This window comes from Paracoccidioides brasiliensis (genome assembly GCF_000150735.1).
Source record: "Paracoccidioides brasiliensis Pb18 unplaced genomic scaffold supercont2.2, whole genome shotgun sequence".
NCBI lineage: Eukaryota > Fungi > Ascomycota > Eurotiomycetes > Onygenales > Ajellomycetaceae > Paracoccidioides > Paracoccidioides brasiliensis.
The window spans coordinates 1,313,150-1,340,591 of record NW_011371359.1 but is presented as its reverse complement, the minus strand read 5'-3'; the positions used below and the strand labels follow the sequence as shown (position 1 = coordinate 1,340,591).

Sequence of the window (27,442 nt, the reverse complement as noted above, 5' to 3'; positions counted from 1 at the left end):
AAAGTTGATGAATTTTGTAAAGATGTAAAGATTAAATTAAAAGAAAAACATATAGTCATTCTCACTGAAGTTAATTATCTAAAATGAAAAAGCTTTATTCTTGCAGATGCTTATTTAATTTAGATAAAAAATGTTCTTAAAAAACAACAAACAGCATCTTCTATCACAGTTTTTCTGAAAATTGAGCTTTAAAATAAGAAAAATGAACTTTTTTACACAAGAATTTTTCAATCTTTGAATGCAATTGTACATGATTCTTTAGAAGCACTGGATGAAGATTTCTATCTAGCAGTAACTATATGAAAGAATCTTGCTCAGCACTACACTATATCTCATACAGAAGAATGTTTTCAAATTACTAAGTTAAGAGACTTATGACTCAAAAATAATAATTTTCATATCTATCTTGCAACTTTTCAAGATCTAAAGACAAAACTTGTATCTCTAGGTGAAAATTGAGCTGAAAATATCTATCATGATTTATTTATACTAGAACTGAGAGATTGACAATAGAAATTTATTAACATAAAGCTGAATAATTTCTATATCATCAAACAGAGCTTTATTTAAAATCTAAATCTTGATGAATTGATGAATCAGTTGATTACTCATGCCACTATCACTACAACTCATTTCAACTCATCTGCTATAAATGCTGTCACTGAATGATTTGATGAACATCAATGCCACTACTGTGAGAATACAAAGCATATAATCAAATACTATTGATTTAAGAACTCAAATCTCATAAGTACTGAATGACAGAAGCATAATAAGAAGCATATTGAGATATTGAAAAATAGAAATAGAAATAAGACTAAGAATAGAAATAAGAGCAAAGATAGAAATATAGAAAATCTACTTGCAAGTCAAGTAAGTCAAGCATTCTTTACAATAATTTCTTCAAATATTAAAAAACTTTTGAGAAGTCAGTCAGATTATAAGTGAAATAAAAAAAGAATTTGATGAATACAGCAATTGAAATACAAGATAGATTGACAGAGAAGATGAATATGATTTATTTGAGCAGGACATTAGCTAGTCCAAGGGGAGGTGTTGAAGCCTAGGCTTCCTATTATGGACTAGCGCACCGCACAATAGTATATAGCATCCTCTGAGATATCCAACATAATCGGGCGACCCGCATGGTCGTTTGGTCACGTGATGTGGATTAGGCCTAATCGGGCGCCGGGCCTCAGTCAGGCTCAGTCAGGCGCTGAGCCTAACATCTATATTTTTATATATTATTATTCTCTTCTTTTTTATAGTACTTACAACTTCTATATTTCTATTCTTTTATGTTATTAGTTATAGTTCTTCTTATATTTTCTTTTAATATTTAGTTTAGTCATGTCAAGTATTCTTATATATATTTTTATTAAATAAATTTAAATTTTTATTTTATTTTTATTTTTATTTTTAAGTTTTAAACTATTGATTAAATTTTTATTTTTATAAAGTAAATTGTTTTTCAATAATAAATATTTTATTTAAAATTTTTAAAAAGAATAAAAATAATATTTTAAAAAAAATTTAAAAAAAATAATAAATTTAAAATATAATTAAAATTATATTAAAATATAAAAAATAATTATTAAAAAATTATTAAAAAAATTAAAAACTTATATTAATTTAATATAAATTAAATTAAATTAAATTATTTTTACTTTAAAAAGTAAAAAAAATATTACTTTTTTAAAATAAAATTATTTAACTCAAAATCTTAATAAAATAATTAAAAGTTTGATTAAATTTTATAATATATCAGATAATTATTAAAAAATAGTTAATAACTAATATATATAAATTAATAATAATAAATTATTATAAAAAAAATTATATAATAATAGTTAAGATATATATAAAAATAATTTAAAAAGTTACATCTTCAGTAATAAAGTTTAAGTAATAAAAAGAGTAAAGTATAATTTATTATAATATGTATTTTTATTCATAGAAATATCAATAACTTCAGTGATAATAGATAAAGTTTTAAGAAATTTAATAAATACAGATGATCTCATATATAATAACTATAATAAATGTGTAAATCAAAGCTTTTAAATCAGTTGAGTATAATTAATTCACTTTACAAGTAATATTTAATGATGATAGTTTATTTATTCATTATAAATTTTCTTTATTTTATATTTAAACTTATTTTTCTCTATAAGCAGCTCTAATAAATATCAATTACTCAGATTTTATAAGAGAAGTGAGTTAGTAATAACTTATTGAAGAAGATTTATATAAAACATATTATTAATACTAAGTAATGTATTTAAATAGTAGTTGTAACTGCTCAAAACTTTAACAATTATATATTTTATATGATAGATATTTAGTGAGATGAACAGTTGATTAGTTTATATATTTGAAGCTTAGTTATATTTGAGCTTAAGGGACAAACCATCCTTATATCAGAACCATCAACAAAATAGCAAGCTCCTCCTTCTTATCTCTGCACTTTCACTTCCCATCCTTTATCCCCAAAAGCCTCAAGTTGAGGGGATTATGTTAATTGCTAACGGAAACCGGTAGTCAAGTATTATTGAGATTCGAAAAGCATGTCTTTGAAACAATATATTTGACATATTTTGTTTGGTATTATAAGGGGTTGAACCCCTAGATTCGCTCTGGCTGGCTGACTCAGCCTAGCCATCGTTTGCACGTGCGCACGTGATCATGCTACGCGAGCTCGCTTAAGCTCGAGTTCTCGTCTCATTCTTTTCTTCCCTTTCTCAAGCAATTCGTCCTTGTTATATAGGAGGACTAGCCTCTAGTTCTTAGAGCTTAACCCTTTACAGGTGTCAAGCAATAGAGTTTTAGGGACAGACCACTTCACGAAACAGACAGGATCCATACACAATACAGTCAAAGACTTGACATCTTGTCCACGATAGGCGGGTTCTTGATGAAAGTCGGTTACACATAGGACCCGTTTCCAACAACTAAAACACCCTCTGGCGTCCCCTTTTGCATAAGACAGCCGGTTGCAATACATTAAACAGCAACAGAATATGATGCTCTAAGGGTTGCTTTTGTATCTAGACCCTGTTCTCCGGTCTCTTCACAGCCTCCTTGATGGCCACTGCAATTTTAAGGCTGGTATTGGCTGCCTCGCTGCTTTCCTTGTATTTGGATAGTCGGTATCAGAACCGGGCTGGCGTAGAAGCTTCTGAATAAAGCCGGGATACTCAATCATAAAACTTTGATAGTGAAATGTTAGTAACTTTAGTTGGATGCTTTTTTATGTGTTCATCATCAGCTGGTTTCTTTCTCAGTCAATTCTATGGCGTGGTTGTGGCAGGCCATAATAACGAAAATGGTATTCTTCACCATCGTTGGGTGTCTACTGCACTTGTAAATCCTCGTCACTATGAAGATGCTGTGTAGGTTGGGGAAATCATGGTATACAACCTTGTAGATACTCGATCAAAGAGGCAGCAATCCCACGATGCACTTCACTCAGGAATGGTGGAAGACTCTGATATATGGCACCCCTTGGCGTAATTGCGCTAAGTTTAACCAGTAGATATACAAGGGTCGTTTGAATCAACGGTGTTCTGAATAGTAGCTATGTTCCACATCTTAATGCGTAAACAATCGTTGCCATTTGAGTGAATATCCGGGCCTCCGTTGGCCGGGGATGTAGTGTTCAAGTTTGATGAAAGATCTCTCACGGAAAACTGCGTGATCAATATCCTGTGCGTGATTAAATTGGTAATATTGTCGACATAGACGAGGATGAACTGTCACAAGTAGGACTTGTCGGTTGGTGGAGAGATGTCTGTAGTTTCACATGAATATATGACTTTATAAAAGCAATGTATTCAAGAAAACTGCAAACAGGTAACTAGCCGGAAAATCAGGGGGGATTTATTGAAGAACAATTGGCTTCGGGGAGCTATCCGGCTTGGAAAAAAACCTTGATAAAATAGAAGTTCAGCTAGGATGCTCCTCGATATCAAGGTTTAGTGCTAAAATTCTTGGCGTTCCAACTTTGGAAACGATCGACATAAGGCTGTTGAGGCTCTTTCGATTATCAAAGTTTATCAGAGCCTCAACAACCATAACCTCACTTCATGCCAGGAAGGATTGTGCTATCTTACATACCATACCGACTTTGGTGGGTATTATTATTGGATATTCATATTCTGATTCGGCATTCAATCAGAGATTATGATGCCACGAAACATCAAATGTTGCGTCCCCAATAACCCCGACCATTCATTTTTGTCTTGGGGGGATGGAGGTGAACGTGGAACTTTACCTTAACCCCCGTGTAAGATATATGGAACCATGCCTTGCTATCTAGTGGAACCGGAGGGTCACAATAGAATGGCCAAGAATATCTGAGGTAGATCTAATGAACACCTGTTCGCCCCTGGTTGAACATTTGGATCATTGACCGATTGTAGCACCATATAGTGAATGTCGTGGATCCCCATCCCTAAATCAGGAGCACGAATCAAAAATTTCAAGGCGACAATCCACAAACTCAAATTTTCTATAAGAATGGGAAATTTGTATAGCTTACCTTCTGAACTAAAGAACTGTGTTGTGAAATGTATGACACAAAATTTCCACCAGTTTAATCATTGCATCTATCAGTAACTAATTCCAGATCCACAGGAGATCATTAACTGATGTGTTTCTGTTGACTACACTTGTTGAATACATGTTGCTTTAATTACTCTCTTTCAATTTTAATTCAATTCTTTTGGGAATGGTTCAGCTTATGTATTGCATATTGCTGGACAAGCTCTCTATATCAGAGTTAGAAGTTGTTGGCTGATGATAGCAGGAGTTACAGATTGCATTGCTGGTACAGAAGCTGACTTCATTTTCTGAAAATCACACACACACACACACACACACACTCTCTCTCTCTCTCTCTCTCTCTCTCTCTCTCTCTCTCTCCCCCCCTCCCTCTGTCTCTGTGTGTATATATAACTCGAACATATGATCAGATAATATTTGTGCACCTGGATTGAATGAGTAAATCCTTGAACAGCTGCTTCGCGCTCCTGCTGCAAGTTGAGGTTGCTACTACGTTAGCAGAAACTTCCAAGACTAGTTAGGATGAGCTAGAGTATGGGCTAGTTATTCAATGCTCTAGAACTCCACTTTTACACAAGTTATTTGTGATGCGAAGGGAAGTATCGAACGTCTACTTTCAACCTGGATATGTGGTTTAACCAAGACATGCATTATACGGACTTGTACAGCATATACACACCCAGGTTTCCTAAAAATGGACGTGAGTATGAGTGAATAGCTTACGATAGTATACCAACCAGATTGATAGAAGCGATTTCGATCATAATGTGGAAAGGCCAATCAACCGCTGCAAATATAACATAATCTGCTACAAGCATTTTGATTAGCTGGTTCTGACATAGCCTCACATAGCCGTGTATTCTGAAGTTACACATGCAGCGATATGAGCAAAGCGAACACGTTGTCATGGTGTAAAGCGGGTGAAGATAAGTTTGTGGAGTCGTTTTCTAATGAGAAGAGTGAAATTAAGGCCTGATATAGTTCAATTGGTGTTTATTCTCTCTGGCCAAATACTTATAATAACATTTCAATATTTTTGATTAGGGTAGAACGTAGCCATCGACTTGCAGGAAATGGGAGGATGTGTGGTCTTTCGAGAGAGCTCATGAAGAAGTAATATTACAACTGAAGAGTGCGGCTACCCACCAGGCATTCAAAAACATGCCTGCTTCATCGCTAACAGGGGAAAGATGCAACACTAGAGAAATGGAGTTAGAATTAATGAAAGGAACAGAATGATGTAAAAAGCGAACATTCCAGAGAAATTTCCATCAAATAAATCCCTCAATGAGAAGAGTAAAAACCTCACATAACCTAGCTGATTTTACAAATAAATTGGATACATAGGCATGTTTATATATGCCTTACTTCGCCCTCCTCTCTCGATGACCTTCTTTACTTTGTAGAGAGGTTGTGTTCAGCATCCATGTTACATCCGCCAACGGCTGTAGTTCGAAGACTACCTGTACTCTAAGTAAGGCAACCCTTCAACTAGCGGTAGCAAGTAGGACAGCAGGCAGGGGAGCCGTTAAGATACTGCTGCTGCTGCTGTGAACTTTCTGAATGATCTGGGGAAGTTAGTGCTATAAAGAAACAAGATAAAATAAAAATTCTGCTATAGAACACAACAAACAGCTCAGGGAGACGTGGATGTTGATCATGCATTAAGGGGAATGCAGAAATTAAAATCAACTAGAGCTGCAGAGAACATCTAAGTTGGTTAGTTAGTCATTAGGCTTTTATGCCTTCTTCTAGAAAATGAATTTAGAATTCACATGAAGAGCCTTGATATTTCCACAGAAGTTATCTGTGTTGATGTCCTAGATGCAGGAGTTAGTCTTCAGGAGTAAGTAAAGAAACCTACTGAGAAAATAACAAAACCACTAAAACGTAGCAACTCATTCCATGGAACAATTTAAAATCCAAATATTGGCCTGAGTCCCAGTAATCACAAGGTCATTTATTATGCCAGTCCGAATCTAAATTCTGCAGCAGATCAGCATGCCTCGTCCTTATCGCTGAGTTTATTTTTTCCTTACCAGGTGAGCGGAGAGTGGGTCAAAGGAGCTATTTCCGCAGTTGCTGCGTCAACTTAAACGCCCCTTTATATATCTTACATCAGAACCATGAATATGAAGTTTGACAGGTTACACCACATCATTTCGACTATGTAATCGCAAACTAGAGGTGTTTATGCAATAGCCACAAAGAGATTGGTGTGAATACCTACCTGGTTCCAATCAAAACAGTGTGAGACCTGAAACTTGAGAAGTCAAACAAACTGAATATTATGAATCCCTTTTCAGCCAGCTGCAAAAATGAAATGGAGCACATTGAACTGTTACATTTAAAATCAGTTGGGATTGTCCAGAAAGCTTAAAGAGCACAGCTTCGCTTTGGTAGGAGGGATATGGTCACGTGCCAATCTGGGCAGCCTGGCTGTATCATGCAAATAACTTGCAATGGCTGCGTCTGTAACTTCATTTATCACAAGAACCAGTCTTCACTTAATTCCTCCAATTATCTGCGATTACTTCTACTTATGATTCCCTTCTTTGCTTGATCTGCGTTTCTGCCAGATCAGTGGCGCTGGACCCTGGAGCTTAGATAAAGGTCATTCCTGATTGATTATTATTAGTGATATAAAGTTCTTGATCTGCATCGCATGAGCAATGTGGGCCAATAACCTGCTCCAACGTTGGCGCATTGGTGATGAACAGCCTCTCCAATAGTAAATGTGTTACTTCAATTCTCCATTGCATTTTTCCATTTTTTCTCCTTCCCTTCATTTGGTGATTGTTCACTAGCTGGTTGGAGCATAACCAGAAAAGTGGTTGGGAAACAGTGGCCAGGATGCGGGGCTCCGGCAATTAGAGGCAACACCGCAAGAACACAAACCTTGGGAGAAAGGGCTGGAATTGCTCGGACTAACCACACAAGCCACTGGAATGTCCAGTAGACTCAGTAGACTGTAGCGGGGGCACACCCGCTGTGGCATATGCAATCAAAAATCCCTGCGATAGGAGTTGCAACGGCGATCGAGGGGAACTAGATCTATGTTCCTGTAGGGCATTAACATAATGGCAAGCAGTCCATGAACACAAAGATTAATGTCCATAAATCAAAGAAACCGTCTTGTAAACTATGAATAATAAAAATATAAAAATGTTGAAGATCGTACGTTGGGGCGATTGTTCCTGCGAGAACTGTGAGAGCTTTTTCAATATGTCAATTTGATCTATATCCCGTTTCATCATCAAGCTATAAAGAATTGCAACCGCTCTCTGCAAGGAGTTGTTTTAACTGAAGGACGATTTCCCAGTTTATCACTCATTCTTCAATACATGATGTGCGCGCTTCATTCACAACATCCATTTAAGCATCAATTCGCCTCACCCAATCCATATATAGAGCGGGGATTTGTTGTTAATATATTTGAGGTTGTCAATGATGAGAATTCAAGGGTCCCACAGAAACAGAATCAACAACCAGGATAACAGACAAGGGAAGTGAACACATGTGTGTGCACTTAGTTCCCAGGTTGGTTTTATCATCACCGGAATCGACGACACAACCATTTCCACCACAGATTGAATAACATATCCATGGATATGTCTCGGTAATAGCCAAACAAATTGAAGTTCCGAAAAACAATGGTAGCTGGTAAGACTCTAACCACCTACCCGCTCTGCTTATCCCTTCTTTTCTTCGGGTAAACCTTTTTGACTCCACAACAATGGCTAGGCACTGCCGTGGTGCGGAAGCATGCAGGAGAAACCAATTTTTGGAGGATTTGACAATGGGATCAGCTTGCTTCGATCAATGATTCTAGCCCTAGCGACTTGGTCAAGTATAAGGTAGACCCGGTCGCACATGACATATTCTTCTTTGATGCATCAGTCAAAAGAAGGACTTACCATAGTCCACACAACATTAATGGGATCCATTCGCGTCCGACCTTTCTTTCAGTTTTTTTCCACTTTATTTTTGCTTTTCTTCCCCTCTTATTTTTTTTAAGAGCAGTAGAGGTAAGCTTCGGGGAGGCTGCAGAATGTTTGCTACCTAATAATGCTCGAACGACCCGAGTATAAAGCATAAATATCCCCGTAGGCACCGACTTCTTGCCCTTCCAATCCACCATCACTGGAAAACATTAGGGCAGACATAAAGAAATATATACCAAGAAAACCTCATCACGCCTGCTTACCAAGCCTCCGCTTTTCTTGTTAATTGGAAGGATTTGACCATCTGTAGAGATGGCTGTTGGCCCTAGAGTGTCCAAGGAGGAGTTTATGCATGCTCTTGGCCTTAACACAAATAACCCTTTACATGAGACTTTATACCGAGCAATGAGGGTGAGTTTCTCGAACTTCCGGAGAGCGTCGCGCCAAGGAAACATTGTCTGAAGCCATACAAAGGCAATTGGAAGAAGGCAGCCACTGATCAGTACGTTGTTAGGATGAAGCAATTATCGTTTACAATATATTGAATCAGGAAAACTCCAACCTTCTTGAAAGCTTGAGGAACGACCCTTCCATCCGACCGCCATTTTTCTGGCACCACATCCGACCAGAGGTGCAGCGTTGGGGCATTCTAGAAATTTGGAGAAACTCCAAACCGGGAACACGGGCGTGGTTTGATCGAGGTATTACAAACGGAGAATATGGGCCCAACTGGGTAACGGGATGGCTGTTGTACAGCGTTTTCCGTTCTCGAGACGTTCGCAATAATCGTAACCGACGGAGAGGTGAAGAAGGGGGTTCTGGAACTTCAGGTGGTACCAATACCCGTTCGCACCGTTTGTCATTAAATTGTTTGCCGCATGCAAACTGATAGATCATTTCATATGTTGTTAGACCGGGGCCAGTCGAAGAATGGTCGAGGTACTACCTGCGGCAGTGAGAGACAGAAAGGCGGATACTATGATCCAGTCCGGAACGGCACACATTAATATGCCATCTATAGTTCCATGACGGATTGGACTTTGTTTTCCTTGGTTGCTGGACAACATATCACAGTGTTGGATTGCAGGGTAGAGCTTACATTCATACATTCATATATTTGTTGGGTTAATTTTCTCAAAAGTTCTCTACCGGATCCCCATTTCTCTTCTCTTCAACCACAGTCAGCAGTACTTTTCAGCATCTTCCTGGTATTGTCATTATTCGATGTCGGCCACTGTCACATTTCTATTGGCAGCAACGGGCACCGTTTTTGTTTTTCTTATTTTCTCCTTTACTCTTCGACTATGATGTTATCCACAAAGAGCAACTTGGTATTGTAGATCATCCTGTCCCATTCCGCAAAGTTTCGACTCACAGAGGCCCGATGACATGAACCAAGGTGTGTAGAAACCTATCCGCTGGCTGGAGGTAATGGCCTATCTCGATAAGCTAACATGTGATGTCGTGGTGTTCAATGGACCCTCTATAACTTCGTGATCGAGAACGGTTCATCTGTTGGCCCCCGGTTGGTCAATCACGGTGCCGAAATTGCTGGGTGCAGTGCACGCTTGCTTTTATACTCACCACCTGTTCAATCTACTCAAAGGGGTGTCTCCAAGTCCACGTTTGCGGTAACGCATCTTCTGGGATTGGTGAGTTTGATTCGGGCATCTGATAATCGACAATGGAGCGTCGCTCCCATGTTCCGTCCCAAGATACTGACGGGCCGATTCGATCAAAAAGGTTTAACTATTTGATAGCGCAGTTCTCTACGGCCTAATTACAAGAGCCACCTTTGATGTTTATCCCCAGAATCTATCCTTGGGACTGCCAATTTTTTTTTTTTTTTTTTGCCATTCTCTTTGGAATCTTGGCTTGCGTTGGCGTTTGTATTTTCCTGAAAAAAAGATGGAGGCCTTCAGTTAGCAATGAACGTTGGAGGATAAAGTTACATTTCGCCTTTCCAACATCTAGATTATTTATCAGCCTCTTTCAGAGGAAAAGTTCTAGACATAATGCATTACCTACTTGTGCTTCACATTTAGCCCCCTTCCTATCTTTCTCGGTTCGAGCCAACTAGACACGAAGAATACTTCTAGCGAGAAAGTCATGATATAGTGAGCGGGGGAAGGAAACACATCTTACACCCCAATATCCCAGAAGTGGTTTTTCTGCTCGTCCATGGTCAGTTGTGAAGTCTTGCCTGTTGTGTTAGACAGAGCCCACAAAAGTCATGAAAGATGAGGTGGACTTTTTCAGCTGGTGGAGTTCATGGGGGAATTAACTAGTTAACCAGCCAGCTTAAATAGTTCGTAGCAGACTCAGACGCGCTAGTTAAACTTAAGCCGAGGCTCAAGTCCATAACTACGGAGTTGACTAATGTTCTTGGACTTTGCCTGCACAGAACTCACACTGGCTTAAGAGAGCTGAACAGATCGTATATGCGTTAATTCTGTAATTGCCTGTTGATACTCTTGGAATACCATTGCCAAGAAAGACCAGAAGCTTATAACTAACTACACATCGTATCTGCAACACCTGCACTATGTTGCTCGGAAAGATTTCCTCCAAGTCAGGTTTAAGCAACCGTGGATGAACGGAAGACGATGGAAGAGGAGAATACATAATTGATATTCTTTTGAAGGAAAAGAGATGAAAGAGGGAAAATGAAATATATATGTATATATAACAAGACCACAGGATCTTCTCCTTCATGTTCAATCGAGGTATTTCAACACGGGAAAACCTGCAATGATCGCTATATGAAAGACTTTAATGCAAGAAATATATGCTCACTTGCTAGCAAACTGTAGATTGGCGAATCCCACCCAAATAAATTCCCCCTTCAATAGGGGGGTAGTTTGGTATAAAAATGCAAAAACGGCACACAGCAGATAAATAGCGTGGAGTCATATAGACGGAAATCACGGTCAAATTAATAAATCATTTCACATTACTTCTTCTCTTGCAGCCCCTCTTTGTCTCGCTACTAAATAGAAATCTCCCTGGAAAGGTTGAAAAAAAAGAAAAAAAAAAAAAACCGGACGTTTGTTCACATGGAATTGAGGAAAAGAGGAAAGGGGGGGCAGACAGAAAAAGATCCACAAACAAGTAGCGACCAAGTACGCGATATTCCTTTGCTGGAGTATATTAACAGCGTCGGTGAGGATAAAAAGGGAATATCGGGAGAAAATCTATGGAAAGAAATCGTTTCATGGTGTTATTTTTGGTCATTGCGGCGGTTAACTTTGCATCATCAAACGCGTAGGAACGAAATTGTAGACAGTTCTGTATTTCCCGCCTAGTGAATTCATGGTCATCAAGTCATTTCCAAGATAAATCGTAATATCGTAAAACCATTAAGCCGAACTGTTTATTCTTTTCTTGTATTTACTTCCCCTCCTCTTTCTCGAAGAGGACCCAGGTTTTGTGCAATAGGTTGTTTCTCCACTTCTTTTTTTTTTCTTGGCGAATCACGGTCTTATCGCGGACATCCGCTCAGGTGGTTAGAAGACGGACCTTGCTACGTCAAAATCAAAAGGCGATCGAACGAAGTCAGAGGCTTCGGGGATCGTATGCAAGTGTTCTCGTTAGTCGGGCAGGTTGGTGGTAACGGCCCAATCGGCCTCCGTCGTAGCTTTCTGGGCTGCTGCCTCCACTTCGACTTCCACCACTGGCTGACGCATCCATGTCGTCGCCGAAGCGACTCTGTCGGCCTGTGCCAATAGCAACGGGAATACCCTGCACAATGCCTCCGTGGTCGTGGCCTGCGGGATACATCCCATCATTTACAGAAAAATTCCTACAGATCAAGTAGGCGCGCATAGCCGCATTCTCTCGCGCTAGGGTTTCCGTTTCACAATAGACATCCGTTTGGTATTCGCGATGATTAACGCGAACAAGGCAGCCGTATCCAGTGGGACAGTGATATAATTCGTAAAAGGGTTCTGGCCAGCGGCGACGGCGGCAAAGACCTGCAGATAGAAAACACGTTATTGGTAATGAAACGTCATCTGTTGGTCAGACCACGGTGATTCCTGCCTGACAATAATTTTTTTTTTATTATTTTATTTTAGGAAAAAGAAAACAAACAGCCAACGGTGGTGAATTTTTGGGTACCATGAATAGTCAGGGGTCCGGGGGGGGTATAAAAGTCTATAGAGTCCGGTTCAATCTGGAATACAACCAAAAGTTGGAACGAGAAAGCCACACTTCATCAGAAAATTGCCGGTTAACGATAGAAAGTGAAATAAGGACAGAGAAAACATGGCCAATGAATGGAAAATTGAACGTGATAGAACCAGAAGGATGTAGCATAGTTGTCTGTGGCATATGATCGATATTTGAGCTTTCTTTTTTGTTCTCCGGCTCGCACAAGCTCTCATATTCTGTCATGGAACTTTTTAGGGCAACATACTCGCAAGGTATTGAATGTAGTACATTTCAACCAAGAAAAATCCCGATCCAGCAGGATCTATGTTGCTCGGCTGAACAATATGTTGACTTTGATACCCGATGCTTCAGGCTTGAAGCACCCAAGAGGAGGTCGTGAATCAGGTATACTGAACCTAAGAAGGATGAAGAGGTTTGATGCCCAACGTCGCCACCAGTTATACAAACATCTGAAGAAGTCTCAAGCGTTATGGACAGACAAGCTGTTGGCAGATTGACAAATAAACCGAGGGTGATCTATGGATCGATAGAAAGGATAGCGGGGAGGGCTCTATAATGTCAGATACAAAAACATAAAAGTAAGAAACTTTGCTGGCCTACACCTCTAATGAGAAAACAAGCCATTGTAGACAGCGAAGCAAGCGTGATTTAATGCAACGTCAAATATATGGGTGGGGCTGAGAGATATGAACCCTGGTTATCAAGGTTTGTTCGATCGAGGGATTTGAAATAGACAGATAGAAAGAGGAATGCTGTGGGAGAGAAATTATCCTTTCTCTCTGACTTTTGAATTTTCTTGCTTTGATGTGTTGGCATGCCTTTTTGCCAGTGAAGGCAAACGACAAGATCGAGAACTTCATTGTCGAGCCTATAAGAGATTTAATTCGCCGTCGATCTAAGCGATGAGGATTAGCTCATCAAGCTCAGACAGGACGCTTGAACACCTGAACCCTAGGCCCACAAGAGCTGCAGAGAAGATGTCAGTTTGTGCGCGCAATATTTGGTCTTACGTGGTGTATCGTTCATAAAGGGACAAGCAGAGAGGGTACAGACCCCGCAGAGCGGGAGTGAAATCACCATCCGTCAAGTGTCCTGGAACATTGTCAACCAACCTCCGCTAATGCAATTTATACTGCTAATGGTTGGATTCGCGTTGCGCAAAACGCGCTGAAGTTGAACCCTTGGAGCGAAAACGCAGGATATTTTTGTTGCCTGCACAAAGAAATAGTTGCCTTTTGTCTTAGCAGGTTGCCCCACAACCTGCAGTTTATTACGTTGCTCCTCTCCCCTGTTTGGTCCTTTTCCCTGCCCCTCCTCCGCTAGAGTCGGGGAACCATGCCGAAGACAGACGTCAGGATTGACCAACGTTCCAGGTCATCATGGGATTTGTCCGCACCAAAAGGAAAGAAAGGCAAGAAAAGAAAGAGCATTGATCCGAGAGCTGAATTGAGTGGCAGCAAATACCCAATCCTACCGGAATTGAGGGGACAATAAAGACGTTTGCGTTCGGTGCGATATCCGATACGGAACGGAACCAAAGGAGTTTCTTTGAGGCAACCTTGGAAGGGAACTGGCGCTGCTTGTGCGTTGTTGTTCGACTAGTGACAGGCATTCTGATGCAATGATGAGTTGGCAGTCGCTGGTCTCCTCCGCCATTGGGGAAAACGGCTGCAACATGTTCCAGAAATGGTCGATGCATAGGGGCACGAGGATCCAGCATGGATTTGCTGCTCTCAACAAAAATTTATTGCTCACAGAGGGACCCTGAAAATTGTTAGAATCACAGCCTACAGGGAAATTATGGCTGAGGATCTGTGTGCAAAAGTCGTTTACTACTTGGGTTCCTGGGTATGTAAGTAATTGTTCAACAAAAAAGACGTTGAATCCGTTGTGGAGTCACATACCCAGACAGAACTAACGTATGCACGTATGCGCCTGAGACAAGAGCTAATCACCAATCAGTAGCGTCGTATATCGCCCCGCGTAGGCAGCTCTCGAGCATTGAACTCTGTATAAACACTCTGCAAGACAAATTCTTGCTCTGGGAAGCTTCTTGAAATCATTCTGCTAATAGCAGTTTTGGTGTTTTCAAAGGAGCATAAAACAAGGTGTTAACTAAAGAAGAAGCAGGGTGATCCTGGTGACTCTCCGTAATCCCAACCCGACTTCTTTCCTCCTGCAAGAGGTGATTCGCTGTGTAGACATGCTTCCCGAAGCTGCAGGAAGCGAAATCCATCTGGGTCAACAATGCAACGTGAAGAATTCAATTCAATTAACTTTTGTCCTGTCCCACTCAGTCACCAAGTTGCTCGCTTTCTCCTTCTTGCATCACGACCTGGGGAAACCAGGACGAACCGACTCAGCATCTCGAGCGACAGGGCAGAGTTCGCTAACAGATGCTTGCAGACGCAACAAATCTGTGACACGAGATGAAATATAGAAAGTGGATTTAGCTTAGGACCCATTTCTTTGAGATGTAACACTGTTTCCCCGTGTGTCGTCAACGTTGTTTGGTGTGCAACAACACCGAGCGACGAGGCTGGCAGTTGAGAAAACCAGGAGGCGCCAAGACACAACTTACTTGAGGGGCCATTCATCTGATCTCCCTTCTTCCAGTCGGCGTGGATGAATATCTACCTAGGTATACAGGTAGGTAACAATGAGTTATGTCAAACTGAGAAGATGGCTCGTCTTGTTTTGCTTTGTTTGCCATTGTCCACACTATAAAGCTAGGTAATAACTGTACAAGAAAAACATTCCAATTTTTCATCCACACCCAATATATGAAGGGTGTAAGTGGTTCGCCTTTCATAGTCCCAGTCCGATGTCCGAAACACTATAACGCCCTCCCTGCAAATACGGATTTATGTTCAAATTTGGACCGGGTTCTTCTCACACCATTCTCGCATATTCTTCGCAGCACGATGCGGGATGACGAATAAGGGATGGACGGCTTCCAGACGATCCTCCTCATCGAAAACAATGGCCCATTGATCTTGCTCCACTGAGGGGGTTACAGGTGCATGAGACCAGGAAAATGCCGAGGGGAAGGGATTATTGGCGGTGGCGACCGAAGCAGCTCCCGTAATGAAGTGATCATGCTGGACAGTGCTTAAGCCAGCTAATATATAACAGGTGTGGTAAGAATCCGGGTGTCTAAAGAGAAAGGAGTCAGGTCAACAACCATTATTCCATCATCACCCCCAATCCACCCCCCGCACATAAGCGGAAGATGTACATGCACTACGAGCGGGAAAATCCACTCACTTGCCAGGTTTATCTCGTAGCCCTCCATGAGGTCCTTGACAACAATTTAGGATATATCTGGTCAGCCCTTCGCGATGAAAAAGAGTACCATATCTCGAGTGCGGCGGGGTGGGTCCCGACTGGATGCCATTTATAGCGGCATGGACCAATGGCCAGCAGCCTCCGACCCAGTGACTGTAGCAACCATCAACTAGTTTGTTGGTCCTTCCAGCAAACCCGCCTTCAGGGGCGCACTGTCTAGCTGAGAGCCATGAGATCAATAGTGGGAGATCCATATATCTAGGGACATGGTTAGCTCCAGTACCAGGTTAGACAACACTACTTACTCTATTCACGCACTTGTTCATCATCTCCTTGGGCGCACCAAGGATGCATAAACATGCCAGAGCACAAAACGCGTATGCGCCATGGGCTTCTGTTCCCGGGCTTCCAGAAATCCCTCCTTCGAAGGTTTGGCCTATACATCATAACGATCAGCGATCCTCCCAGACGATGCCACATGTCATTTGTTTCTTACACCTCGACAGATATTCCGGCAGCCCACTTAGGAAAGTGTCAAAACCAGCTTGCCTAGCAGGCGAATCAAGAGGGAGTTGGAGCGGAAGGCCCAGTAAAGCAATCATGACCATTGCGCAATATGCACCTCTGCTGTCCATTAGTAAAACAATCACTTGATATAGGACATGGTCCAGGGATCCTACCGTACGTCCTCCTCACCCCCAAGGGTTACCTGAAAGCCTCCATCGGGTTGCTTCAATTTCCCGAGCCATTGCCACCTATTTATCACTTCAGCATTTCGGATAACGGGAATAAAGACACAAGAAGGATGCAAAATCGTAAAGGGACCTTACATTGCTCTCCGATTGACTAGTTTGAATGCATCCTCTCCACCGACGAGGGCCAGAGAAAGAATAATCGCGTATGAAGATGCACAGTGCGACAACTGTCCGTGGCCCCCCCCAAACCCTCCCGAAGCATTTTGCATAGGAGCAGCAGTAGCTATGACACTGAAAGTTCAGAAAGAGGAATTAGCTAAATGGTAACAACAGACGATATGTAAATAAATCTACATATCCATAATAATATGCAATTATCGTAAACCACATGCACGCTCCATAGCAAATCAAAAGAAAGTAAAGGGGGGGGAGAATAAGAAGCCCAAACCTACCGCTGCCGGAACTTAGTGACATCTTCCCCCAACATATGCAATCCCGCCAATGCCCAGTAAACCATCCAAGGCCGATTTGAATCAAGTCCAACAAATCGGTCTGGATAAGACTCCAATGAATCATATAAAAAGGAAATATGGGCATCCCGATCCAGCCTTGGCACTCCGAACTGATTGAACGAATCATTCTGGGAACTGGCCATCCCCATTAGGAACGGGAGACATTGGTCAACGGTAGCATCTTGCGCTCTGGAAGTCTCTGTGACCAGCGAATCGCGGATTGGGGGTAGCTGTGTGAATATGTCTGGGATACTCTTTGGATACTGAGCATTCCGGCTCTGTGAAGCGGTCATCGTTTTTTTCCCCTTGCCTCTCTGCTGACGGATTGAATGCGGGGGAGTTGATGAAGAGACGGATGAAGGTTCCCCAACAGCAGATGAAGAGAGAAGAGGAAGTTCTGCTTTTAGCCGTCGTTGCTTATGTTCATGCTGCTGTTCTAAGTCGCCAGGAGTGTTGACAACACTGCTGTGCACTTTGCGAGTGGTTGAGGATGTTCTTGGGGTGGATTCTTTGCTAGCGGTTTTGGTGATAAGAATGCGGACTCTGCGCTGATATTTTCTTCTGATCATAATACTCTTGTGAGCATTCAAGCTTTGGTGTAATCCCTTTTACACAGCTCGGTACGTGTCAATATACGCTCTTTCGTTGTGATTATATTGACTACTTGTATTGTTGGTTGGTTAATTCGCTTATCATGAAGAACAATGTTTTTGCCATTGTTTAGTTGACGTCTTATGGTCCACCCAATGAAGAAATTTACTACCAACAACGGACTACAAGTATTGTTCTGAGCACAATAGCCTTTGAGAAACACTGTAAGATTGGATTTTATGCTAAATCTCTATGAAATTCATAGCCCAATTTTCTAGAACCTTTCTTGGAGATATTTCAATTTCTTATTTATTCATCGTTTTAGCTTTCTCACGGATATAACAGCAACCAGTCAAACCCATGTTGCGGCTCAGCTCTTTGCTTTCATCCCTCATGTTTTTCTCTTTGATAAATTCCGTAGAAGAGATCTATTCTTCAAAATGATCATATCCTCCTGGCAGGGGCCCATCCTCCGCCTAAAGCCCAGTTATTTTGAGACATGAAACTATCAATCCTCCAGACCCCAAAATACATCGGAGAAATTTAGCATGGCATGTGGCAGCTGTTGTGTCCTTCATAACCAGAAGCAGCCTTGAATTCATCTGACGGCTGGGGTTGCATGAGAACAGCTATTGTTTCGTATTTTATCAAATACTGGAGCCCAATACCACGACGACAGCACTGCGAATGTCATCTCTACGGATTCATGTCAGGACACGACGCATAGGGAGAGCCGCCATATCATTCCACGCGCTCGATACCTGAATTTGATCGATGATACGCATCATGCTGTAAAAGTACTGCATGCTCAGAAACACCGTTAAACGGATTGATACCGCAAATAAATTGGACCTGCGAAAAAAGCGCAGAGGGAAAGAATGCGGAGCTACTTAAAAGTAACGGATGTGTAATACATGAGAAACGTACATTAGTGTCTGACAACGTGTGTTTACGCGACCACGGTGGTATGGATTTGGATAGTCTTTTGGCAGATCTAAGAGATCTTTCCACTCTTTCAGGAGGATAATGCTATCGAAAGCCATACGAAGGCTGTAAATGTCTTTCGATAACGTCCTCAAACCGTTGGTGTCACGGACCTTTTGAATGGCTAACTAGCATGGCAACGCACTTTGAATAGACACACTGGTTCCGTGAGAGCAAGGGTATTCATGATAAGGGAATATCGACAACAGACCTCCCAGCATTTGATCCAATGACAGCTTTCATAGAGCCAACATATGTGAGCGATTTCTATACCATGTTATGCCGTGACACGCCATATTGCGGATAGAAATCACTTCCTAGCCTTCTATTTTCAAAGTCAGCTTCCAGCCCCTACCCGTCCACTTCTAACGAAAACATATCCAAATTGACAACGGAACTGTAAAGATGACGGAGGGCGGGTCACCGTAGGTTCGTCCTTGCAATTCCGCTTATCAAGGTTCGAGAAGCGGTGTCATCTAACACGGTGGATGTAGAGGCGAACAATCTTGCCATACCATCTTTGGATGCAAAACTTCGCGGACACAAGATGGACTTGAGTCCCGCCACCGTTATGGTAGGGCTGGCCATCCATAATGTTGGAACCCTGTCTGAAGAGAAAGAAAGAAAGAAAGACTAAATCAATGCTTCGATGCTGCAATCGTGCAACAGAGTGGGTCATTCAAAGTCTCAGATAAAACCACAAAAGCTTCTTTTGCTATATTTTAATCTCCCCAAAGACGATGGATGGCATGCTGAAGCAAAACAGGAGCGTTGCTGACCGCTTCTAATGACCTCATAGCTAGATACGCATAGCTATTCGACATTTCCTGTGCCCGTTTGTATCTATATCTCGCAGGAAAATAATGAGAGATAAGGCGTCAAAGCGTGAAGCTTTCAGAAATATCCTGCGATTAAGGAGCAATTGTGCAGAAATTAAAGGAAAGGCCAAGCTACCTCATCCTGCCGTTTCCAGTTCTAGCTTTGTGTCTGTGAAATCGATCGATCGACGGCCCTGAAGAGCGGCCCCGCAACCCGATAGTCCAGGAGAGCCTTGAGATATGAGTATAATATAGTCGAAGCAGAGGAAATGAACTACAATACAGGGGGAAAATGCGGACAAAGAGAGGAGTCCTCCACCTCTCTCAATCAGCTTCTCCTTCTCATTGTTAACGCCATCGACCCTCCCTCTAGTGAAGGACAATATGTTCCCATTATGGATACAGATTCACAGCTTCTGTGCATATATATCTTTATGCCGTCTCACCCCGGGGAACGCACATACGTACATTCCTTCCATACACACTTCTTCCTCCATCCAGCATAAAAATGCGACAAATTAATTTCCGCCTTTTGCTTTTTGACGTGGGTGGCATATTTAACCTTATTTTGACAGCAAGCAGCATGCTCTGAGCCTTCGCCCTGTTAACCGCAACCCACCTTCTCCATCCCAAAAAGAAGGAGAAAGAAAGAAAAACGATGCCTCATGCGTTCATTGGTTGGCTGCATTATGTACCCGGCATATGCCTAAAGGGAGGATGTATGTTAAAAGGACGGTGTGTTTGAAAATACAAAATTTTGCTTTCCATTTCTATGAGATTCATGCCGAATCAACTTCGAAGCAGCTATGTGTTGGAAGAGAAATTCGTTTGCACATTGAGATGGACTTGTATGCGAATGCTTGGCTACATTGGCGACATTACTGCTCGTCTGGATGTCCACGGGGACTCAACGCAGATTTACGTCAATGTAAGTGGTTGGATGAGCGAAAAGGTTAACAGTTAAATCTGGGAAGAAAAAAGAAGAAAGGCAACGGCGCAGTCCATGCATGCGTTCATATTTTCTTCAAATAAGGGAGGGGAACAGTAGGTGCGACGACGCATTTGGTAAGGTGAATATGGCCGCATAGGGTCCCTCAACCCCTTTAAGGTTCCAATCAACATCCCTAGAAAAAAGGGGCTTTGGGAGCTAGTATCTCGACCTCGCATCAGCCATTCATGTGAGAGGTCCGATAAATGTATTCTTCGTTGACAGGAATGGAAATACATGCTAAGGTGCAGGGAGAAGATAAACACAGTATGAAATATTCCGAGATATCAAAGAGAAAAACAAGTGAGTGCCAAAGAGAACGAAGGGCACTTGGCCGACCCAATAGTTGTCCAGAACAGATAATAGGCTAGATGTGATCTTCACTTGAGATCACAAGCTCTAATTAACCTTTCGCCTTGGTTTAAAAAGACCGCCGGAAAGTGATAAGGTCAGACTAAGATATTCCCGCAGCGAATGCGAATCGATAATCTGATACTCGTCAGGACCTTGGAAAATAACTGTGGTGGCTGAGGGTTGAAACGAATTTTGTGCCTGTATACGGAGCAGCGAATGTCAACTTGGGGGAACGGAACCGAATGATGACGATGCTTTGCTGCTCATGATTCGGAACTTCTGTTTCATACGCCGGTTGGGGATGACCACCCTTAATTTCTTGTCAGAAGGGAAAGCACCACATGGCATTAAGGCATGATTATGATGATGACAGATGCTGGTCAACCAGTCGTTGAGCTTGGTTTTCCTACCAACTCCGCCTGTCACTGACGATGTAGAAGGACAGGTTCTGGTTGAAGGGAGGTGGGCAGCAGGCAGCGAGAGAGAGATGCGAATGCTGTCCACCTTAGCGCTGGCACTTAATTGCGGATCTCGTTTATGCTGCCCCACCACCAACCCACCTCCAACCCCGCGTTGAATGATATAACGGTTGATCTCATATAAGCACAAGAAAACCACATTGGTGGATTTCAATATGCGTCCATCGGAAACTTGAGGAGTCCTGTGACTCGCAGCAGAGCCCTAGGTAGCCAGCTCCATCCCATCCACATCAACGACTTCGAAATTATGATAAGGATACATACATACACTTACTTTCCCAATAAATACTTCCTCGATTCAAAACTGGGCGAAATGGTTAATGACCCAGCATATCAGCAAGCAAGCAAGCGAACTATTTTATTACTTTAGCCCCCCTCCTCCCCTCTTTTGCGTTGCTCCATAGTTACCCTCCCTCCCCAACATGGTGCTAGGATATCCCAAAGGGAAGATAGTGGGGAAAATAGAGCGGAAATCAGAGTATGTCCGAGGAGCGTGTAACGAGTCAGAGTCAGTCTGACTGGGTCATCATTTTCGCTTTCTTATTTTTATTTTAGTTGGCAGGAAAATGATCGATCATCCCAGTTAAATAGCTGGTTCTGTTGACAATGCATTGATCAAACACGCGCACTGACCGAAGCTAGTGGGACACTGTGTTTAAGTGAGCGAACTGCTTTGGGTTGATCAAGTGTTATTTGTATGAAGCTTGTAATAGTAACCTAACTAGGGCAAGGTTGAGAGAGATGGGCATTCCTTCAATCCCATAATTTGTTGGGCGGATGAGATCTTCATGTTTAGCTGTCGGATGTAGCCGTGTTCATCTTGTGCCATCTCGTGGAGGCTTCCAAGGTTGATGATGCAAGGAGTTACCAACCTAGAGCGATGACGACTTTCTGAACTGAAGGCCTGGTTCTGCAAAAGGTGTTATGTTAGCGAAGGTAAGGTGGCTGAATATTCGGACGATTTGTATTTTTAATTTTGACATGATTATTTTTCTACCTTTTGTCTCTCCTTTCTTTTCTGACTCGATTAAAAAGTTCTTCTTTATGCGGTAACTTTTAATGTGGGCCATTATTAGCCGTTTGCCAAAGGCTTACTCGATGCAGTCACCCTTCTCAACAGGGAACATATATATCTGTCTATTGTTTTTGGCCCGGTGAAAGGTTGATTTTCCTGATTTCGCTCATATTTGCTTGGGGAGAGAAAGAAACGAACAAGGTTATTCGGAGCAAGGAATAAAAAAAATCTGAGCTCCTAGGCCAAGTCAAAACATAATTCTTAAATATTCGACACCGCCTACCAGCTTACATACATGGCTTCACTCTACGTGACGTCAACGGCAACAAGGAGATGATATGTGAGATAAGCAAATGCCCCCCGTTTATTAATATTTTGGTTGATGGCTCTGCTTGTGTGGTTTCAAGGCCAACCAAGCGGCGACCTTGTTTTAATAGACATTTATTTCTCTCGTTTTGGGAGGACATGGTTGTTTTCCTGGGAGCAAGTAAAATCGATAGATTTCGGGGAAATGATCATTGTAACTTAGCCAAACAAAGGTTGAAGATAGTATGAAACGCAGATTTTGAACCACTAGATTTCAATCCTTGATCGAACCTAGGGCATCACCTCCGGTGATCTTTGTTAGTTGGGTTCGGGTCGAGTATCCACGTAATCCGGAGGGCCTATTGTTTACTAACGCTCCTTTTAAGCACTTTTATAAGCGTTTGATTTTCTGGGTTTTGCGCATCGCTTCAATGTTAAGGCTGGTCACGAAAAGAGGGTTTTTGGATGTAGTCGTAGCTAATAGTAGTTATCTCCACAATAAAAAAATGCCACAAATAAACCCATAATGAAAGGGTGAAAGCAAAAAATAAAAGTAAAAAGTAAAACTTCCACCGACAGGTCAATTATTCACAGAACGGTTGTCGTTCGATGTTGAAGATAAATATTGATATCCATGAACTGGTTTATTCACTATGAATCTTGTGATGAACCCGAGCTCGATGCTGGCAATACTCAATCTGTCGAGTGGCAGTTAGCCTCATCCGGAAAAGTATTCGAAGCAACGAAGCAAGTTCACTACGGGGCGCTTCAACGAATGGAATGAGGATGGTATTGGCACGGGTTGCAAGGTCCAAGGACCCAGGAGTCAGTCGTATGTGAGGCCCCGCTGAATCCTAGGCCAATCCTTTTCCCCATCCAGACCCAGCCTCGTTTATGCGACAGAAATGACCGTGGGTATTTGTGGTAGATCGCGTGTCCCTAAGCACTCTCGCTGATTCAGACCGGTTGTTGAGAGTTGTGGAAAGTACCGTGTGGCAGAGAACTGGCTGACGAGGTACAGGGGGAGGTACGAGTAAGGTAGTAGACGAGGTGAGCACGGCGCCATGCACGCTGCAGGCTGGCCTGGCTGGGGGGGCACTGGGGCTTGGGACTTGGGGTTGGGGGTTGGGGGTTGGGGTTGGGGGCGTGGGCCCAAGACTGCAGCGGGCAGGCGGGCAAGCGCTGGCTGGGGGCTGGGCGCTGCAGCCACGGCCCAAGCACCGGCGGGCGCTCATGGGGGCGTGGGCCAACCAGAGCGCGGGCTGGCTCACCGCTGCTTTGGCTCCCCACAGTCAAGTAAAGCACACGGCCCCTCGTGTCCAACGCCAATCCCATCTTCGCTCTCCCCTGTGCTCAACCAGGGAGTGAGTGGCCCACCATCCCCTTCTCCACTCGCATCTCGCTCCTCGCCAATCTGACACCTCACCTCCTAGGACACTTTCTCTCCGTCCTCGATCCTCTCATCTTCTATTCTCTCTTCTCCGCTCCTCTCCTTCTCCTCTCCTCCCCTCCTCTCCTTCCCTATCACAAACTGACATAAACTCTCTCACCGCACTACACTCTTGCAAGCTCTATAAGTAATCATCAGCTCCTACCAATAGAACTCCCTCCCAAACCCCTCGTATATCATTGATACCACCCGGTCCACAATGGGAGATGTAGATTTGACTGGCAATGGCATCGTCAGCCTCGATTATGACTCTCGGGGTTACATGTCTGCCCAGACTTGGTCCGTGACGGTGGACCATCGACCGACTCAGCAGCACCACCATCACCATCACCAGCACCATCACCAGCAGCAGCAGATGCACCCGCACCAGCATCAACACAACCACAATCACCACCGTTCCGATGGCAGTAGAGATATCTCACCCTTACAAACCAGCGGTCACGGCTTCGACACTACCACCATAGCTCATGACCCTAATTTTTTCAGCGACTGGCAGTTTCAAAATATACCGGCCCACCGCCTCCGGTATTCACAACCTGAGACCTCGTCTGCTTCCCAGTTCAGCTCCAGCTACACGATTTCCCTCCAGGCTTCTCCAATCGGTCTCATGCCCAGTGCTACCCAGGCCCAATTAGACTCCAGCCTGCTGGACGCTTCCTATCAGGTGCCTTTCTCCGCGTCCCCAGGAGATCTGATGCCCTTCAGCTTCCACGACCTTCACGCGGATCTTGTGTCATTTCCCAACATGGATGGACTGCCAGAATTGCCTTATACTTCCCAAAGAATCCCTGGTAGCAGTTCTCCAACAGACACTTTCTTGGAAGTGCGCTCTTTAACCAGCGCAAGCAGCGATAATGGCTGGACAGCCATCGAACATCGCCGCTCCCTCGACTCGCCCTATCATGAACAAGGCTTTTTTATCAATCCCAACCAGACTCTCCATAATAGAAGTTTGTCTGACTCGTCATATTCCGATTTGGATCCTCACAACCCGAGAAATTCCTTTGGTAGTTTTACGACAGATCTTTCGCACCCGATCATCAATTCGCCAAGTTCCGAATCGAACCTTGAGGCGGAGTATAACGCCATTGATCGTAGATTGTCATGTGACCAGGGCTCTCATACATCTTCTCCGGTTGCCGTGAGTCCCGTTGCAATCCTAAGGCCCATACCAGCCAAGGAAGCTTCATCTCCAACCCGATCTCCAACGTCACAGAAATCGTCTTCTCCACCAAGTAGAAAACCATCCCGCAAGAGTCCCATTGCTGCGAAGACCTCGGAGACTAAAGTGCGAAAACAGTCTCAATCTGGAAAACCCGAGACCGAGAAGCGCGTGGGAAAGCGAAAGGGTCCGCTTAAGCCTGACCAGCGGAAACAGGCCAGTGAGATACGTAAACTGCGGGCATGTCTGCGATGCAAGTTCCTCAAGAAGACGGTACGTTAATAGTATTAATAACCAAGAAGGCCCTTCCCTCCTTTCTTTCTTTCTTTCAGTTTTGTTTCAAACATCTAACATCGTGTATAGTGTGACAAAGGAGAGCCGTGTGCAGGATGTCAGCCATCGCACGCCAGGCTTTGGCAAGTTCCTTGTACTCGCATCGATATTAAAGAAATCGGCTACTTCACGAAGGACTGGAGGGCCGATTATGAACGTCACGTCACCCTAGGTTTCTCAGTGGGCAACATCAAAGGCTTTTCCGATGTCGAGCGAACGCTCTTCGTTACCCATGGATACGGCCATATCCTTCCCGTAACCGCTCGCGAAGTCTATGTTCGCGATGAGCAGTGTTTCAATATTGATTGGGTGGAGTCAATGCAGCGGGACCCTAACCATTTCGAGCTCGCTACCGCGAAACTGTCTGCTGGAATGGAAGGAATCACCCCTGCAATGCTTTCGGATTACCTTGACAGACACATTGATGGGAACGGTAGTTTCGAAAAATTCGTAGATGACTACTTTACGGGGACGCCATTCCTAACACAAATGCTCAAGAGTGCGTTCCGATATTATTTCCGAACAAAGCTTTCCGTCATCCGAAAGGCGCTAAAGCTTATTCTCGCATACAATCTCACGCTGCATGTTACGATGGTCGAGGGCCTAGGCGAGCTCGAGGAGTTTTCTGGTAAGGTTGAAGATGAAACTTCAAGATACAATGGGAAAGTCATGGCGCCCGTTATGATTAATTTCCAGATAAAGTGTGGCTTGGCTACGATTTGGCGCGACTTGCAAAAGGATGTGCTTGAGGAATTATCAGCTCTCTACTCCAGTGTTTACAGTGGTGACAAGCTAAAGAACTGGCCAACTATTTTCCTCCTCGCCTCTATCTTGCTTGCGGTGTGGGAGGAGATGCAGTTTGATTGTCACTATCGTGTTCCCGTAAGCCAAGTATTTCTTTTGTTGTATGTTTCCTTTGCTGACAAATGTTTAGGATGCTGCTGCTGTTGACAAATTCTGCACCGATATGGAAACCACCCCGGTTGGAGTGATCGTCGGTCTCTTCCAAGCAATCTCTCAGAAATTGCCCGCGTTCACCGAATGGGATTCCCACAAGCACCACCACCTCCTTGGCTCAAACGCCGATGTCTGTAATACAATGACAGAAGTTCGTCAGCATGTTACTCAATACGGTGAGTCTAATAAACAATCCATTTCTTTGTTTGGACCTTTATTATTTTTACCTCGCGAAAACACAAACTGACCAAACATAATACTATTCAGAGTCCTATCTTCGCGGACGCAGCAAATCTACCTTCGACCGGAACGACTTTGATTGTTTATCCAACAAATTTGTATCAAGACTCGTTATCCGATCGAACTAGAACCCGCGTATCTTTTGTTTAACCACACCCCTTTTTTTCTGATCAAGTATTTGATGATGTAATTTTTTTTTTTCTGTTTACATGTTCGCGGCCTTCACTCGACCATTCGACGACCCGAACCAAAGCGTGAAATATATAATTACGAATAACAGCAAACAATTGGCTATGACTGACATGAGAAAATATATACGTCCAACGAGACCAACGATCACACCACACATATTATGTTATAACGGCTCCACATGAAAGATTGGCAGGACCTTACGCTCGTTTTATTTTGCAGATGTTTCTATGTTTGTTTTGTTTATTTCCATATTGTCAAGCATATTTTTATTTTATTTTTATTTTATTTCATTATCTGTGAGATTACTTTTCTTATATGTTTTATGTGTTTTCAATGTTATCCGTTCTTCGAAGTGATATATACCTTGCTTTTGATAATTATTCTATACGATTTTACGT

General features: G+C 42.8%; 6 protein-coding genes across 6 annotated transcripts; 2 read left to right on the top strand and 4 right to left on the bottom strand.

The window, feature by feature from the left end:
* Positions 1-3,070: 3,070 nt before the first annotated feature.
* On the bottom strand, positions 3,071-5,381 carry PADG_01614 (uncharacterized protein; the record flags this gene model as incomplete). Its single annotated transcript, XM_010758694.1, has 2 exons — positions 3,071-3,209; positions 5,287-5,381. 2 exons carry the CDS (start codon positions 5,379-5,381, stop codon positions 3,071-3,073), a joined length of 234 nt encoding a protein of 77 aa, XP_010756996.1.
* A 3,438-nt stretch (positions 5,382-8,819) lies between these two features.
* PADG_11290 (uncharacterized protein) lies at positions 8,820-9,514 on the top strand (the record flags this gene model as incomplete). The annotated part of the gene is made up of 3 exons (XM_010759547.1): positions 8,820-8,918; positions 9,022-9,361; positions 9,420-9,514. 3 exons carry the CDS (start codon positions 8,820-8,822, stop codon positions 9,512-9,514), a joined length of 534 nt encoding a protein of 177 aa, XP_010757849.1.
* Positions 9,515-12,062: 2,548 nt separating this feature from the next.
* PADG_01612 (uncharacterized protein) lies at positions 12,063-12,902 on the bottom strand (the record flags this gene model as incomplete). Its single annotated transcript, XM_010758693.1, has 2 exons — positions 12,063-12,481; positions 12,809-12,902. The coding sequence occupies 2 exons, from the start codon at positions 12,900-12,902 to the stop codon at positions 12,063-12,065; spliced, it is 513 nt and encodes a 170-aa protein (XP_010756995.1).
* Positions 12,903-15,550: 2,648 nt separating this feature from the next.
* On the bottom strand, positions 15,551-17,744 carry PADG_01610 (uncharacterized protein; the record flags this gene model as incomplete). Its single annotated transcript, XM_010758692.1, has 7 exons — positions 15,551-15,836; positions 15,948-16,226; positions 16,287-16,404; positions 16,465-16,595; positions 16,649-16,723; positions 16,799-16,954; positions 17,116-17,744. The coding sequence occupies 7 exons, from the start codon at positions 17,742-17,744 to the stop codon at positions 15,551-15,553; spliced, it is 1,674 nt and encodes a 557-aa protein (XP_010756994.1).
* Positions 17,745-23,667: 5,923 nt separating this feature from the next.
* PADG_11289 (uncharacterized protein) lies at positions 23,668-24,045 on the bottom strand (the record flags this gene model as incomplete). The annotated part of the gene is made up of 1 exon (XM_010759546.1): positions 23,668-24,045. One exon carries the CDS (start codon positions 24,043-24,045, stop codon positions 23,668-23,670), a length of 378 nt encoding a protein of 125 aa, XP_010757848.1.
* A 314-nt stretch (positions 24,046-24,359) lies between these two features.
* Positions 24,360-26,980, top strand: PADG_01607 (uncharacterized protein; the record flags this gene model as incomplete). Its single annotated transcript, XM_010758691.1, has 4 exons — positions 24,360-25,595; positions 25,686-26,537; positions 26,590-26,788; positions 26,880-26,980. 4 exons carry the CDS (start codon positions 24,360-24,362, stop codon positions 26,978-26,980), a joined length of 2,388 nt encoding a protein of 795 aa, XP_010756993.1.
* Positions 26,981-27,442: the final 462 nt, after the last annotated feature.